Source organism: Sceloporus undulatus, chromosome 1 (assembly GCF_019175285.1).
Source record: "Sceloporus undulatus isolate JIND9_A2432 ecotype Alabama chromosome 1, SceUnd_v1.1, whole genome shotgun sequence".
NCBI classification, from domain to species: Eukaryota; Metazoa; Chordata; class Lepidosauria; order Squamata; family Phrynosomatidae; genus Sceloporus; species Sceloporus undulatus.
Genome location: NC_056522.1, coordinates 49,717,034 through 49,735,225, shown reverse-complemented (window position 1 = coordinate 49,735,225; position 18,192 = coordinate 49,717,034). Strand labels below are relative to the sequence as shown.

Sequence of the window (18,192 nt, the reverse complement as noted above, 5' to 3'; positions counted from 1 at the left end):
TGGTTCTGGTCCTTCCTCTCAGGCAGGTCCCAGAGGGTGCTGCTCGGGGACAGCTGCTCCAGTAAAAGGGAGCTCATCTGTGGGGTTCCACAGAGTGCTATACTGTTCCCGATGTTATTTAACATCTATATGAAGCCACTGGGTGAGATTATTCAGAGTTATGGAGCTGGGTGTTATCAGTACGCTGATGACACCCAGATCTATTTCTCCATGTTTCATTCGTCGGCCTCGAATTCTAATGGCATCTCCTCTCTCAATGAATGTCTCCGGGCAGTAATGGGCTGGATGAGGGAAAACAGATTGAAACTGAATCCGGACAAGATGGAGGTGCTCATGGTAGCGGCCCCGAAACCAAGAATTGGGTTGCAACCTCCAGTCCTGGGTGGGGTCACACTCTCCTCCAGTGACTGTGTTCACAGTCTGGGGGTGCTCCTTGACTCGTCGCTCCTGATGACAAATCAGGTAAATGCGACAGTCAAGAGCGCCTGTTATCAGCTTCGGCTGATACGCCAACTGCGCCCTTTTCTGGAAGTAAGGGATCTCGAGACTAGTAACCTCACATCTAGATTTCTGTAATGCGCTCTACATGGGGCTACCCTCGTGCTTGATTCGGAAACTGCAATTAGCGCAGAACATGGTGGCCAGAGTAGTGTCAGGAACATCAAGGAGAGACCATATTACTCTGGTATTAAAGTCCCTCCACTGGCTGCCTATTAGTTTCTGGGCCCAGTACAAGGTGTTGGTTATCACCTTTAAAGCCCTAAATGGCTTGGGTCCAAATTATCTCAGGGACCTCCTCCTCCCATATAATCTTCCCCACATACTCCGGTCCTCTGGGAGGAATTTGCTGCAGCCTCAAAGATCTAGGCTTTCGACTACCTCCCAGAGGGCTTTTTCTGTTGTCGCCCCCAGATTATGGAACAACCTGCCGGATGAAATCCGTCTATTGACATCTTTAGACAGCTTTAAAAAGGCTGTCAAGATAGATCTCTTCCGGCAGGCCTTTCCTGGATAGATAATCCCAGCCTCAGGAACCCTCTTCTCATGAGAGTTCCCAAGGTCCTCCCTAGAAATTTAAATAGAATGTTACCACAGTTTACTGTTATGTTTTGTTTTGTAATAATGTCTATGTGCTGATGTTGTTTTAATTTGTTGGTTTTAATTATAATTGATTTAATAACTTTTTAAGGGGGGAGGAAAGTAGTTTTTGATGCATAATGTATTGTATTTTATTACTGTTAGCTGCCCCGATTGACCTCAAAGGGGCTGGATATAAATATATAAATAATAATAATAATAATGATAATAATAATAATAAAGTTTATTTTCTCTCCCAACCTACTGGTGTCTCATCTTCTTGTGTTGTTGTTGTTGTATGCCTTCAGGTCATTTCCAACTTACAGTCAGGCCCTAAGGGGAACATATCATGGGGGTTCCTTGGGAAGATTTGTTCAGAGGAGGTTTGCCATTGCCTTCCCCTTAGGCTCAGAGCATGTGACATGCCCAAAGTGACCCAGTGGGTTTCATGGCCAAGCAGGAAATCAAACTCTGGTCTCCAGAGTTGTAGACCAGCACTCAAACCACTATGCCACACTCTTGTGTACAAGTGTGAAACTGTTTTACTGTTCGGATTGTTACTGTGGTAAGCCTGCTATTACCTTCATTTTATCTTTGTTTATACTTAGAATGGTTCCTCTTCCAGAGCAAGCATGTGCTTATTTTCATAACCTGCTCTGCTGCAATACATCTTTACAGCTCCAAAATCATAAATGGGGCAAACAGAAATTACCTATGGCCTTTCAAATAAAGTCCCCCAAAAAGATGGACATCTGAACCACTCTATCCTAATGATAAAACTATAAAAAGGAAAGTGCAGTGAGGGGAGATATAATCTAGCAGCATCTAAGATCAACAGGTTTATTTTACTATGAGTTTTCTCCCTTTTCCCTTTTACGCTGAAACAGGTTAATATGTCTAGCTCTTTGAAAATTACTAAATTACACTTAATTTGTTGATAATGCATTAAAATTGTTTCATGATAGTAACTAAATGTATCTTTTATATTCATCACAACACCATCAGCATTGTACTTGAAATGGGGGTCACAAGGAACTACACGTAGCAGACAGCTACCTCCTCAGCCAATTGAGTAATTTGAATACTAAATTAAGTAAATTGAAGGCTAAACAGCAACTCTTCAAGTAGTAAGGAGCAGATTGGAGGCTCTGATTGAAAATTAACAGCATCTCAGAAGAGGGAGAAGCCGTTGTGGCTTGGGAAGTCCTGGCACAGCTGGGAAGTTACATTGCACTGGCTGGTGCATTTAGACAGGGCTATTATAGCATGTCAGATCATGAGAACATAGTGTCTGGGACATGCTAATGACATCAGGAAAAACATCCACATTTTATTGTTCTTGAGGAATAATGGCTATAAGGATTTACACACACAGGAACATAATTGGCTTGATAAGTGACATTGGATGCAAGAAGCAGTGGCCACAAGGAGCCATTGAGTTACTCTGCAAGTGGTGGAGGGAATTCATTAAGCGAGAACACAATAAACAACAACAACAGATGTATGTACACACTGAAGCTTTGAATTATCACAGAGGAATGTTGATTCAAAGTGACTCTGTGTGCATTCATGGATGTTAGAACTGTCAATGGCTACTTTCAAAATCTCTGTGTATCTCCCTCAGTATCAGAGGTAGTATACCTCTATATGTCACTTGCTAGGGAGTGTGAGATGGCTTAGGTCTTGGCAGGCTTCCTAGAGGCAACTGGTTGATCAACAGAACATCGGATTTAGCAGATCTTTGGTCTCTTTCAGCACAGCTCTTATGTTGACAAGGAACCACTCCAACTACAGTTTAGAGTAGGATTTATTGGGACCTTTCCCTGAGTTTGTTAAGAACTGTGGCTAGAAGCCTGTTGGGGCACTATGCTAGCATTAAGATACCTGTAGTTGCACAAGCATTTTCACTTTCTGAAAATTGGCTCTCTGTATCCATGGATTCCGTATCCATGGATTCAACCACCCATGCCTTGAAATGTGTGTGTGTGTGTGTGTGTGTAAGCAAAAAGCAAACTTTAATTTTGCCATTTTATATAAGGAACACCATTTTATTACCCCATTGTACGTAATAGGACTTGAGCATCCCTGGATTTTTGTATCCATGAGGGGTCCTGCAACCAAATTCCTGTGGATACCAAGGGCCCACTGTATAACACTATGATTCTACTTTAACTGCAATGGCTCCATCCTATGGAATCCTGGAATTTGAAGGGGTTTTTTTTGGGGGGGGGGGGTATTTATAATTCTCTGGGATCCTGCCATGGCAGTTAAACTCGAACCATAGATTGAGAGCGTCACCTTTCCCTAGTCATGAATTGGCTCTACTTCAGCATGGAAAACATCAGTTATGCAATGGGATACTCAATACCTACTTGTGCTATGACCTTAACAGCACATAAGTGGGTATTACATGAGGTCACAACAGGATTCAAGACAATGAATGGAAAATGAGTGCAGATACACTGAATAAATGGTACTACCAATCATGCATACCAATAAGCAAGTGTATACATATCATTTTCATATACAGTCTGCCCTTCCCATATGCAGGGGTCTATTCCAGACCCCTCCCCCGTGTATGGAGAAAAGAGCGTATGCTCAAGCCTCATAGAAAATAATGGGGCACATGCTTGTGGCAGCACATGGGGTGCGTGGAGCAAGTGTGCACCCCATTATTTCTGCCGGGGCCTGCCTTCCATGTAAGCTCAAAGCTGTGGATGGCAAACCCACCTATAAGGAGGGCCAACTGTATTGCTATGTCTACTACATTTTTCTAAACAGTGAGAAATTTCAGGAATGCAGTACTTATCTTGGTTTAGTTCCCTTGAGTTCTAAAGATACTCCTGGAAGCTTATTGGCATTTTATATTTATTATTCATTTATTTTTATTTAGAGTATTTATACCCCACCCTTCAGCCAAAACTCCTTCCAGAAATTGACAGTTCCCTGCCCTCAGGCTTACAATCTAAATAAGGCATAAAATATAAGGGAAAGGGAATGGCAGTGGGGGAGACGATTAAGTCCAACAGGTACTGCTTACTCTTCTCTCCCTCCAAGAGAGTGGCTGTGTTCATCTACAAATGTACAGAGTGAGCATAAGTGGAGGATCTGCTTAAATGTTCCAACACACAACCCAAGTCCACTGTTCCCACATCAGATCTCTGTTAGCGCCAAGAGCCCAGGCATCAGCTATCTAATTCTCATCCTTTCTATCTGACTCAAACTGCTGTCTTCTGTGGTTTCCTTTCACACAAAGATGAGATTACAACATCTTTAGCTGGGAGTTGCAGAGAAAAGCATGTTTTCTTTTTTCCCAGTCTAGAATATTACAAAAATGACCCTGCATCTCCATCTGTTCTCCTTGCATAGGCAACAAAGAGCTTTTTATTTAGACAAGCTTTTAGCTATTAACTGGTTGCTGCAATAGACTTTTAATGGCGGTGATGTACTTACAGTATGTCCCCCACTGTTATGTTTTAAATGCTTTTAAATGGTCTTATATTAGTGCTATTTTAATAGGACAATTTATTTAATTGTTCCTTACTATTGTTTTTAGCCATATATGTTCCTTGGGTCCCATGATGGGAGAAAAGCAAGATTTAAATAAAATATTTAATAAAATTAGAATAAGAAATTTTCTAACATGTTGCCATGGCACCACATCGCTTACCTAACAAAGGAAATACAGTGGGTTTTTGGTATCTGCTGGGGTTTAGTTCCAGGACCTCTCATGGATACCAAAATCCATGGATGCTCAGGGGCTACTATATGCATTGGCATAAGCTGCATCCACACTGCAGAAAAAGCCTGGTTTGACACCACTTTAACTGCCATGGCTCAATGCTATACAATTCTGGGAACTGTAGTTTGTTGTGGCACCAGATCTCTCTGACAGAGAAGGCTAAATATCTCACAAAGGTATAATTCGCAGAATTCCATAGCAGTTAGCCATTGTATTTAAAGTGGTCTCAGACCAGATCATTTCTACAATGCAGATGCAGTCATAGCAAAACAGCATTCCTTATATAAAATGGCAAAATCAAGTTGTTGTTTTTTTAATTTTGAAGTGTGTGTGTTTGTGATTACTTTTGCATGATGGTTGGTTGAATCCATGGATGCAGAATCTATGGATACAGAGGGCCAACTGTACCAGGCCAGGTCAATTGACTCAGCTATGCACACTTAATATAACAAAACATCTAGAGTTCCAGAAAGTTTAAGAGAATCAAGACAGAGAAGCTGGACACAGATTAGCAGGCAGATCCTTTTCTTGTTGATGTGTGCCTTCAAATTGTTTCAGACTTATGGCCATATAGAGGCCATTAAAATGCCTTGTAAAACAATTTGTTATTTGTGCTTTCTGGAATTTTTTTTATTTTTATTTTTATTTTTTGGTAATCATACTTTAAAAATATTTTTAAAAAACCACACAAATCATAAGTTGTTTTACAAAGGCATCTTAATGGTCTCTAAGGAGCCATCTACATTCACTTCTGTCCCTTCCCCTTATTACAACATCTGGCTCACTCACACATTTCATGATGCCCCTGTGAAGACATGGCTGTCCCACATGGCTCTGCCTTATGTAGTACAGTGCTCCCGCATCATACACAGGTGCGCTTTGTGCAACTTTCAGCATACGCTGAAAGCCACATGGGAAGAAGGGGTGGCGCGTCCCATAAGGATGATTGGGGTGCGCGCCTATGGTACACACCACCACACCACCACGTGCATGAGCCCCATTAATTTAAATGGGGCTCGAGCATAGTTGGTATTTGCTTTACATGGGAGAGTCCAGAACTGATCCCCCGTGTAAAGTAAGGGAGCACTGTATAGTACTTTGCAGACTTACTATTTATTTATTTATTTATTTATTTATTTGCTAGTTAGGCTGCTTTTGAGAAGCTGTACACCACAACAACTTGAAGCTATGAAAGTGACTTCAGCATGCCAAACCTTTCCCCTTAGATAAGGAGAGAGTACCTCTGCAGGTATTCTTTCCTTATGCATGGGATGCAGTGGCTTAGTGGTTAAGGTGCCAATTCTGATGATTGGAAGAACAGAAGGTTGGCAGTTCAAGGCCCAAGTGCTGCATGATGGGGTGAGCTCTTGTCACTAGTCCCAGCTTCTGCCAACCTAGCAGTTCAAAAGCATGCAAACGCAAGTAGCTAGATAGGTACCACTTCTCAGTGGGAAGATAACAGTGTTTGGTGCAGTCATGCTGGCCACATGACCACCAGAGCAGTCCTTGGAAAATGCTGTCTCTTCGGCTTGGAAACGGGGATAATCACCGCCCCCTACATTCGGTTACAACTAGACATTCATGTCAAGGGACCACCTTTACCTTTTTTAACTCTGCAGAAAGCAGCTGGAGGTCTGTCCCGCATTTGCTGACCTTGAAGAAGTCAGACATGTTCTGTAGACATCAGACTGTAGACAGTCAGACACGATTCACTGGATGTTTCTCAAGGTGTAACAAAGGCAGGAAGAGGCTGAAAAGAAGAGAGACGAGAAAGAGAAAAGCAGGAGAGGGGAGGGAAGTGTGGTATGTGTGTGTTCAGAGCAGTTTCTCGATGTTTGTCCATAAAACCTCTGTAAGAGACAAAAAGTGAATTCACCCACATAATAACCCTTCACAGTTATTCTTCACATTGCCTTCTTTGTATACTTATTAGTATTATTTTAGATATGTTTTAATCATATAATGTTGTTGTTTTAGACTGTATGCTGCTTGGCAGGTTTTTATTCTTTTGTTTATTTTATTTCACCCCTCTATATATAAATGTTACAGCGCTCTATAAATAAATGTTAATAATAATAGTCCCTGTGAAAGTGTTTAAATATCTACTGTATGACCTTACAGCCACCTCTGACTTCTATCACAATTGCAGTGCTGCTGATTCACATGGGGAAGAGGATACTGTCAGAAATACATTACACAGAGCATGAAACTTGTCAGACACCTCCCACTTCTCTCACAACTGGAATACTCTGCAGTGCTCAGTAAAGCATTATAAACACAAGGATACCATGAAAAACCACAAAACAACAATTGTGCTTAGAGGGAGGTAAAAAATACCACCCCGGTTCTTCTCTTCTGAGGTCTCAGAAACTAAAGAGGCTCCAATAAATTCTGCTTTTGAAAGCTTAGAGTAAAATAAATGAATAAAAATATCTTTGTCATACTAATACATGCAGATGGTATGCTTTTCTTCTCTACACAATTGCCTCTATAATATATAAGCAGTATCTAAAGCTGAGGTGGGAATTATGAGGCCTTCCAGATGTTGACAGACAGCAGCTCCCAGCATTCCTGACCATCGTCTAGGCTGGCTAGAAGGCAATGGAAGCTGTAGTCTAGAAATTTCTGGAGTGTCACATAATTCCCAATCCTGGGCATATATGTATATGTAAGGGCATATATGTTGAGCAGGGCTCCCAATTACTATAAATTCATAACTGTTCTGGAGAATCACCAAAGGCCTTTGAACAGTAAGAACCACAGAGGTCTCTACTACTTATTCAATGACCTTAGGCAGAGAATCATAGGATTAGACAGGACTCCAAGTGCCAGCTAGCCCATCCCTTTGACATGCAGGAACTCAGAGCAGTCCACTGTGTCTTTAAAACTCATATGCAAGCAGAGAACATCTTCAAAAAGTTCCTTTTTTAAGACTATAATTCACAATAAGAATAAATCCCATTTTTACGCTGGGATATTCTAGAATTCTGTTGATGACTAACATGAAGAGCTAAACTGTGCTGAAAATGCTGCCTGCCTGCAAATCCCATTCTAAATCAGCCAAAGCGTCATCAGTGCCCAAACAGGTGGGATTGCTCCATGTATTCCATGTGATCTCTGAGGTTTATGGTGACCGGATGATAGTTGGTAATGGCTATGGTGATGCTGATTCCTTCCCCTTGCAACAGAAAATCTTGGTGTGTTCCCTGTTACTTTTGACCAAGCAGCAGAAAGCGAAAAAAGTGACCCTTGGAAAGCTACATGATCATAATGCAGAAAACATGCTGGGGTAGCTGTGTTGGCTATTTAACAAATACAAACAAAAATCCATCAGTGACACCTTTACTGACCAACTGAAATGCGCAATATACTTATTGCAAGCTTTCTAAGCTCCATGGGCTTCTTCAGCAGGCAAGATGTTACAAACCAAACAGGAGAAGAAGAAGAAAACAATTGGAGATGTTAGTCAGATGCTTGCATGTTGTTTCAGTCTTTAGTAAAGATGTTATGATGGGGAGGATATCTTTTGCAGACAGGCTCCTTCTCCTTCTGTCCATGTGGCAATAGGGAGATTTTCAATCTTCAGGAAATTTAAAGTCCACTTGCATCTCAACAAGAACCCTTCTTTTGCAATCCAATATGTCTTCATTCCAGTGAGGTCAGGCCTCTTTGTAGGCAGAAAAAAATAGATTCCTCAAGAAGCTTCCATGTTTTTGCATCAGGAACATTTTGGTAATGTAGAGGTAAAACATGCAAATTCAGTCCACATTTAAGAAGAAAAAATTGTTTTAATAATAATAATTATTATAATAATAATTTTTCTTTATATTTCCCTCCTCTCTCTGGGGATCAAGGTGAGATGACAAATATAGAAACAACATTACAAGATGAAAAACTACAATTTCATTAAAAATTCACTCAATAAAACAGTAAAACTGCTATCAATACAATACATAGACTAAATCATCATTTTAAATACATATCTTTACAAATAGAGGTGGGATATTTCTAACTCTCTTATAGCAGATTGGGTGGATAGGCCTACCAGAAGAGATCTGTCTTAAGTACCTTCTTAAAGGCATCTAAGGTGGTAATGAGATGGATCTCCTCCAGCAAGCCATTCCATAATTTAGAAGCTACGGCAGTAAATGCCCTGTGGGAAGTTGTTGTTAACCTGGTGTTTACATACTCTAATAAGTTCTTCCCAGTTGTTCTGAGAGTGTGGGACGGATTGTGTAGGGAGAGGTGTTCCCTCAAGTAACTCAGGCCCAAGCCATGTAGGGCTTTAAAGGTAATAACCAACACTTTGTACTGTGCCCGGAGGCTAATCGGTAGCCAGTGAAGAGATTTTAATACTGGTGTTATGTGGTCTGATCTAGAAGTTCCAGTGACCAATCTGGCTGTCGCATTTTGCACCATTTGAAGCTTCTGAACGTTGTACATAGATAGCCCCATGTAAAGCATATTCCAGAAATCTAAACGAGAGATTACCAGTGTGTGTACCACTGCTTCAAGGCCCTTTTGGTCCAGGTAGGGACACAGTTGGTGTATCAACAGAAGTTGGTACCATGCACTCCTGGCCATCATATCTACATGGGATGATAAGTGTAAAGATGGGTCCAGGAGTACTCCCAAACTGTGAGGAAGTGTGACCCTGGCCAGGACTGGTTGACAAAATTTTGTCCCTGGACTTTGGGGTACCTATCACAAGTGCCTCCGTTTTCTCTGGATTCAACTTGAGTTTGTTTTCCCTCATCCAGTCCATTACTGACCCAAGGCAGGCACCCAGAGGAGAGATGCCATCCTTAGTCACTGCAACAGTCGGAGACATAGAGAAATGAACTGAAATGAACAATATAGGTGGGGTACAGTCCGCAGCCACTCCTTTTCTTGCTGGGTTGGAGGCAGGGCAGCCACACTGGCAGCCCCTGCATCTCCAACCCGGCACTTTTCCAGGTCATGGGGAAGCGGCAAAACGCCACTTCCCCGTGGCCTGGAAATGGGTGTCCATGGGGCTTCATGCCCCATGGACATCCCAATAGACATAGCGAGAGGAGAAAAGGGCCATTTCGGAGCGCCTTCTCGTGCCACAAATAAGGCACCCTAAGCGCCCTCCAGCAGCAAGATAATGTCAGGCACACGCTGGTCCAGATAAAAAGAGGTTCTAGAAGAGATATTTGGGTTTCACATGCCAAGATTGTGTCCTCCATATGTAGTAGGAGTGGGGAGCATGTGGTTGTTGTGCTCTCCCCAGCCCTGCTTTTGGCCCCAGCACGGCGCTTTTGCGCTGTCTGTACTGGGCCATACTTATTGCAAGCTTTCGAAGCCGCATGGGCATCTTCATCAGGCAAGATGTTACAAACCAAACAGGAGAAGAAGAAAAAACCCTGCCTGTAAAAAGATATCCTCCCCATCATAACATCTTTACTAAGGACTGAAACAACTTGCAGGCATCTGACTAACATCTCTAATTGTTGTTGTTTTTCTTCCCTGTTTGGTTTGTAACATCTTGCCTGATGAAGAAGCCCATGGAGCTTCAAAAATTTCCTTATTTCCTATTAATAATTTCCTCCAGTTTAGTTTCTACATTAGCAGAGCAAATGCCAGATTAACAGCTGATCCTTGAGTGGTCAATGCATCAGCAGGCAGTCTAGTAATTTAGACTGAATAATTGTGTTATTCAACCACAAAAGAAATACCAAGTTGGAGGGGGAATGAGTTACTACCTAATCTGTCAGTCCTACAGAACCCACCCTCAGCTGGAAACATATGGTCAAGATTTATCAAATCCTGGTAAAAGTCTTGCTTTGGGGGAGAAAGAGAGGAGATAAACAAAATTAATAATAAGCTAGCTTGCAATATGGTTTTCATTTTTTAAAAATATTTCTCACAACACTCTTCTGACAATAGCCACCACTATTCTAAGTGATGATTGCCTTTGAAGAGATGTGGTATTCATCATAGGTGTAGATGAGCCTTAAGTGAAATCTCCAGGTTCATATGCAAATATACTTCTGAATTTTCGATGCTTCAGGCAAGTAGGTGTCATCACTGGCCTTTACGTCCTGGCATGTAAGGACTTCACTGTAACTGATAAACGCATAATGCATATAAGGCAATTCTTAAAAGTACCTTAAAATTCTGTGTTGCAGTGTGGGAGCACTCAATATCTGATGCAACCTCCCCCAATATGCAGCCCCCACCATACCTGGTTGAATGATAGTGTCTTCTATATCTGGAGGGCATCAGGTCAGAGAAAGTTGAAGCAATGGCATCATTAGGGTTGGTTTCACCCCAGTTCAGTAATTTATGCTGTCACCTCCAGGCCTTCAGGATGCTATAGAAGAGGAAGGCTCAAGTCTATCTGCTGCTGATTACTGATGGACCAGGTCACCCAAAGGAACTAGTTGTGTCCCTGGTTGTTCTGGTCCACCTGCCTAGTTCCCATGTCCCAAAGAGGTCGAGGCACCATTCTGTGATGGGAGAGACCTGCAGGAGTTTGTTCTTTGGCATGCTGATAGCATCCCAGCCAGTCTTCCAGCTTCCTCCAGGTGGGTGGATGGTCCATCCCAGGACCTTCAGTCTCCAGGAGTCCCAATGTAACTGCAGAGAGGTGTGGCAGCAAGCGGGGGCACTGGTGTTGACTGCACCGGGTGACACCCCACAGGGGTAGTACACCCTGAAGGAAACAGGAGGTTGCCTTCTGGGTCCCACATGGCCATGACCAAACAGGACTCAAGAAGGCCAGAGGGCTGCTGAGAGGTTCGAGCACAACACCCACCATGGTGCCGTTGTATGTGCTGCAGCAGTGAGGTGGGGAGAGTGCCCTTTTGTCCCCCCCCCCACCAGAAGCCCCACCTTCCCACACTAGAAGAGTGGATGCAAGTTATGAGAAAAGAGATTCCACCTCAGCATTAGGAGGAACCTCCTGACAGTAAGAGATGTCCGATGATGGAACACACTCCCTTGGAGAATGGTGGAATCTCCTTCTTTGGAAGTTTTTAAACTGAGGTTGGATGGCCATCTGTCAGGGGTACTTTGGTTGTGAGTTCCTGCATGGCAGGGGCTTGGACTGGATGGCCCTTGGGGTCTCTTCCAACTCTATGATTCTGTGATGCCACTGTGTGGCAGTACACTCAACACAGGAAGGCAGACACCCTCCTCTGAGGTTTCACCCAGAACAATGTGCACTCCTGCATCCCCCTAGTGACATCAAAGATGAACTGAATGGGATGGCCAGCCAAGGTGGGGTAAACATTTTTGGCCTTGATCTGATCAGCCAAAAGCAAACAAATCAGCCAAATCCCCCAAATGCAAACAAATGAGGGGAAAAAATTCCTGTAAAGGATTTTCCGAGAGTGGATCCTCCAGCAACAGCTTTAATTATCTTTGTGTCTTTTAACACTAGAGTGTGTGTATTTTAGAAGCACATGTTCGTTATTCAGCTTCTCACTCCATTTCAGAACCAAAATACAGTAGTCTGCTTTCACCTTGAAGGGGAAACACCTGCCTGAATCTAGTTCAAAGGCAACAGGATGAGGATGAAGGCTGACAGTAAGAAGTTACTGGAACTGCCAGAGCTGCTCAACCACAAGCTCAACTGCCAGTCAGCTGTTCTTGGTTTAATCACAAAGCAACTCAAGAAAAAAAATAGATAGAAGGCATTTAACTCAGTTAGCATACTGATGCAGATGTATTCATCTGCAGGAACACCCATACCAATTAAATGAACAACCATTTTTGCAATATTTTTTTTAAAAAATCTGAGCAGGACTTTAATCTTTTAATACATTCATATTCTCGCTGCTGAAAATGGCATGTTTTTGCAAATTTATTATTTTATTGCATTGCACTGCAGAACTTTTTGTGCAAATTTCATTTAGAGAAAAAAACATTTTTTCACAGAACCATCTTATATGAACAAAAGACAATGGTTTTGGCATAAATATATGTGTTTGGTATGCTTCACTCATTCCCCCCAAAAATGTGAGGTGTGAAAAAAATTCAGGACAGTAAACCTTTTTTAAAAAATAATAATAAACAGACCCTTTCACATTAAACAATTGTGGTTGTTGTTGTGTGCCTTCATATTATTTCTGACTTAAGGCAGAAACAGAGCCAAGAGTACCAGCTTTCTCTAGCTTACCACATAATGTAGTGCTTCAGTTCTCTTCCTGCAGGAGACAGTTGTAGTATGTCTTTGGTTGAATGGATTTTTTTTCAGCTAGAGAAAAGATGTGCTTTAGCACCCATCTTCCATGGGAAGAGAACTGAAGGACTACAACATCATGCAGATAAGGCAGAGAAAGCCCCACTCTCCAGCTTGTTTCTGCTTTTTCTCGTATGATAAGGATCAGTGTGTAAACCTAGTTTAAATGATGATTGTAGTCATCAATTCATACTCTAAATAGTGTTAATCAGTCCTCCTCTTTGACCCCTGACATCATCATCTACTATAGGGCAGTGTGCTTCTGACTACAGTAATTTAAATGTCTTGCTTCATGGACACAGAATAATAAAATTGCTCATAATATGATGACAATTCTGTGGAAAGACCAATAACGCAGTTACACAGACTTGCTAATTCTCCCAGGGTTGACGGCTGAGGATTTCTTTGGGAAAAACTCTGGCTCACACTGGCTGACCTAGAAACCCAGATGCACACACTTAAAATGTGTGTGCTACTCTTATAGCCAAAACTGGCAAAATCCATGTTTGTTCAATTTTCCTAAGTCTGCAGAGCATATTTTAGCCCTAGTCGCTTTCTTTTCTTGTTGCAGGATATGGGATATTTCTTTCTTCTACTATTAAAAAATTAAAGCAAAGAGAAAGCAAACAGCAGTGGATATAGCAGCAGTTAAAATGTAACTTTATTGTTTCAATTGAAAAACCAAAGACAGAGGAAAGCTTACAAAAGTAGCAAAGAAAGGCCACTTTAACAGAGGTTGTCTGCCCTCCGTTCCTTCATCTTGGAGCATCATATGGGACGGTATCTTCTAGGCCAATCAGAAATAGTCAGACTGTTTAGCAAAGAAACAAAGCATTCTGCAGTATCTGCAAACAAAATGGTTGCTTTAGGCACAGAAAGAAGCACCTCCATACATTTTCTGGCTATTAACACACACAGGCTGTTTGTAGGCCAAACCTAATTTGCAGAAACAGCAAAACCAGGTTATTATCTGCCCTTGTCATCACTGTAGAAAGGTCAAGTCCACTGAGACTGCAGATCCTATCATATACTGCTGACCATGAAGCCAGCAAGAAATCATATTTAGGATTAAAAGAGAAAATATATACTTCCCTTCAACTGGAGGAACAAGTAAAGTGTTGTTGTTGCTGCTGCTGCTGCTGTTTTGCATTTCACATATCATTAATGAATTTTGTTCTCATCACAGCAACCCAGCAGATAAAGAAGAGAAAACCTGTCCTTTATTTCATTAACAGGCTAGTAGAAAGAAGAGTTGTGCACACCCCTGAATTGCTCTTAGATGGAATGGTGTGGCAAGAAACCAAAATGTGGATTCACTTACCTTAACATACCTGCTACTGGCACAACATATTTACATGGAGGACTAAAGGCACCACAGTAAACTTGTACTCATAGCTTTAAAACTTTTAACTTTAGGATTCCAGTGTCAATGAGAGCTTAGGTTGGCCTTCCCTATATTGGAATCAACATCCACAGCCTAAATCTGAATGATAAATCAAAACTATATGTTCCATTGATGCATTAGAGTCTACTCACTAGGACAACCAATAGAATTCATAATAGTTGAAGTCAGCAGAAAGTTGTCCAAACCATGAACAATTTCCCAAATACAGTTCTAGATTTTCCCCCTCATGAAAATGACACAACAGACATTCTTCCAGGATTGTGCACCACATTATTAGCAGACAAATAAGGCCAACATTTCAGTATCATGTAGAAAGAACAGTGCAGTGCATTGTTAGTCACAACCAACCCACAACCGAAACAGCCCAAAATATATTTATTTATTGAATTTATAACCTGTCTTTCTCCAAAGGTGGGATTCAAGGCAGATTATACACAACTGAGAGTGAGATGATGTCACTTCCAGTTGTGAAAAATGGCAGAAGTATAGCCTGTGCTTGGTTGAGAAGACCTCAAAATGTCTCTCTCTGTGTGTCCATCACCAGGCAGTATGGATTAGGTTAGTTGGAGTGCAACCTTCAGCAGCCTTAACCAATATAGCCAATAGTGAGGAATGATGGGAGCTGCAGTTCAATACCATTTTGAAGGCCACATAATTCTCACCCCAGAATGTAATTTATTAACAGGAATAATAATATATTTCCCTGGTGTGAAAAAAAAAGACAAAAAGAAGAAGAGACCACAGCCAATAAAGAGGTTCCTATGAAATGTCTTTTTCACCCATGCCCACTGAGTATGCAACAGGCTGGAAACACTTTTTCTTCCACTGTCTCTGCATAATATATCATCCAGTTACTATGGTGGCCCCATACAAAATCAAGGACAGTCCTTACATTTTTATCCTTTGCATTGCTGTTCTGTATGGCTGCAGAACGTTGGGCCAAGCAGGAGGTGTTACATTCAAATTTCCTTGTTGTGGTTTTTCAGAAATAGGCTACAGCCATAAAAGCTAGCAACATAAAGAAGGGACATCCACATACCTCAATAAAGGATGTGTGAAGGGGGCCAAAGGGGAGGAAACTACTTTCCTCATTTTCTCTCATACATAATTTCAACTTAACAATGTCTGCCATGCTAGACTGCACAGGGCAAAAAAACCCTTGTTGTTCTTTTATTCTCAGTGGAAACAAAATCATTCAGGTCTTATGTGAATTGAGGAAACCCTGAAGTTCTACAACCTCCATGTACTTCTCACTTTAGCTTTGAAGCTAAGGCCAGGTTATTTCACCTCAAGCATCTTTCAAGAGGAATTAGTCCACTGTTCCCTATGTAGAGGAGACAATTCAGTTAGATCCAGAGCAAGCAACGACAGAAACCTCTCTATTGTACACACTTTAACACATAAGCAGCTGTTCACCCATTAGGAAAATATGACTACTTTCTTCAATAAGACACCAGCTTTCTGTGTGCCAGACACCATTTTGATAATTGAACTATGGCTTATGTGCCCAGCTTACTCAATTCCCATGCATTCCCTTCCTGCCACTTTTCAGAAGATAAAAAACTAAACATGAGAAAAGTCACTCTTCTCCTGTGACCAAGGATATTGATGGTTATTGTAAACACCTGCCCTCCTTAAACTAGTCCTTGCTGGGCAGTTGGTTGGTATGATTCCTGAGAGTTTTGAGTTTTCTCCTTCAGTAGGCACATGATGGTTCTTCAACCGGAGCTATGGGGCTCAGGGGCTTCAAGGTGCTCAGGGATCGGAAGGCAAAGGTGGATGGGTCATACACAAAGTGAGGTGGTGTCCGGCTCCCATTGATATGCTGTGGAGAAAAAATAAAATGGCAGCCGTCATTGAAGTGATGTACACAGAGAGACCTGGTAATGAGTGTCATATTTAGTTAATATTACTGAAATGGAACAACTGAAGAGAATCATGGTGACACTATTTATTCAATAAAACAGGCAACATGCACCTTCCAATAACTAACTTATGACATACACCTTCCAATAACTAACTATTTACGACAGCACTGGGAATCCTTCAGCCCCCAGGCCCTTTGCTGGCAGTCTCCAGCCCTCTCTTGGACCCCACCAAAGGCTTTCTCAGAACAAAACATTCAACCAATGAAATTTCCAGGAGTGGTGATTTTGCTTCAAATTAGGATGTACAATGCCATGCACCTGCTCATCCCCTGCTCTCTGCCAAGAGGTTTTACAGAATTGTAAAGTGGATTTTTGGCCACTTCCAGTTTGATTTTTTGTGAGATTTCAAATTTTGTTTTATTTTCCAAGGAACGTTTTTCTGGGTTCTGGTCCAAGAACAGGCCCATGGACCTCTGCCGCTGCTTTAGGATCTTTGTGAGTTCTTTTCTTTCCAAACTGTTTCCACCTTTTAACGCCTGTGGCCTGGCCAATTTTCTTCAGCCTTCACCCTGCATAGTCTCTGCTTTGCCTTGGCCCTGTTGAGGGTCCTTTCATAATTATACAGTTATAGTGCTATGATTGCACTTCAACTGTCATGGCAACATCACAGAGAAAAGTTTCTTTTTTGAACTACAGCTCCCAGAATACTTCCAGTGGTCATGCAAATTGTAGTCCAAACATGTAACTTTTCAAATTTCATGATTTAAGGCCAAAATAAAGCTGCTTCAGGTCACTTTGGAAGTATGCTGTTTAAATGATGCATGCATCCTAAGAGTCTGGAAGCCGCGCCAAAGCCACACTCCAGTCCTTAGCTTTATTTTGGCCTGTCTGTACAAGCCCCTAGATAAGAACAGAACTAAGGGGGTTCAGATGTGTTTTGTCCATTTTTCACTTCCCTGAGAGGAAATAAAAAGGGCAGTACTATTTATGAATAATATTTTTGTAAAAGTTACAACTCCTCCTAGGTCATAATAGAACATACACTTCAAAGGAAGGCAACAGTACTGTTGGATAGGGATGTGCCTTGATCTGTCAGTAACACTGGAGCAAAGAAGCCCATGAGGGAAACCATATGTAGCTAGACTAAACACTAAGGCCCAGTTCATATAACTTACTGTAACAGAATCACACAGCCTCATTATGCAACCAATGCAGAACCCAAATCAAAACTGCATCATAGGAAGGGAACAGACAAAGACCTGTAGTTCACAGATTGGATGTAGCCAGAGAGGCTATACACCCTGCTGACACTTTTCCTGCCTTTCCCCAGCATTCCTAAATGCCAGTACAGTGGTGCCTCGGGTTACGAAATTAATTCGTTCTGCTATTCCTTTCGTAACCCGAAAATTTCGTAACCCGAAACACTTTTCCGTTAGCACTGGAAAGCCTATAGCTGCACTTTGCAGCATTTGAATTTCGCGCCGAAATGAATTTCGTAACCCGAAAAATATTTCGTAACCCGAAACAGTTTTTGCCAATCCAACTTTTTCGTATCCCGGAAATTTCGTAACCCGATCATTTCGTATCCCGAGGCACCACTGTATTTACTCAACCATCTTAGATGGAAGGTGCTTGCACAAAGTATTAGGATTTTGAGCAAACAATTAGCAGGTCTTTTATCTCTAAAGTGACCTCTGACACTTCATAGTCAGGTCTGTCATGAGGTGGCCACTGTATCCAGGATTTTGCCCTTTGATCCATCTATATTCCCTAATGGATTCTGACTCACAATCAAACAGTTAAAAGGTCATGAACAGAAAAACCTTCTATTTGGCTGACCCAGCCAACAGGGTCAAATCCTTTTGTCGAGAGGGGAAAGGGTCCATTAGAT

General features: G+C 41.8%; 1 protein-coding gene across 1 annotated transcript in view; it reads right to left on the bottom strand.

Moving 5' to 3' along the window:
- Window positions 1-13,665: 13,665 nt before the first annotated feature.
- Window positions 13,666-18,192, bottom strand: part of LOC121919511 — an 84,979-nt gene continuing 80,452 nt past the window's right edge. The window contains exon 5 of the mRNA XM_042446172.1: window positions 13,666-16,258. Coding sequence (XP_042302106.1) covers window positions 16,130-16,258 — 129 coding nt within the window. The 3' untranslated portion in view covers window positions 13,666-16,129. The remainder of the gene's footprint in view (window positions 16,259-18,192) is intronic.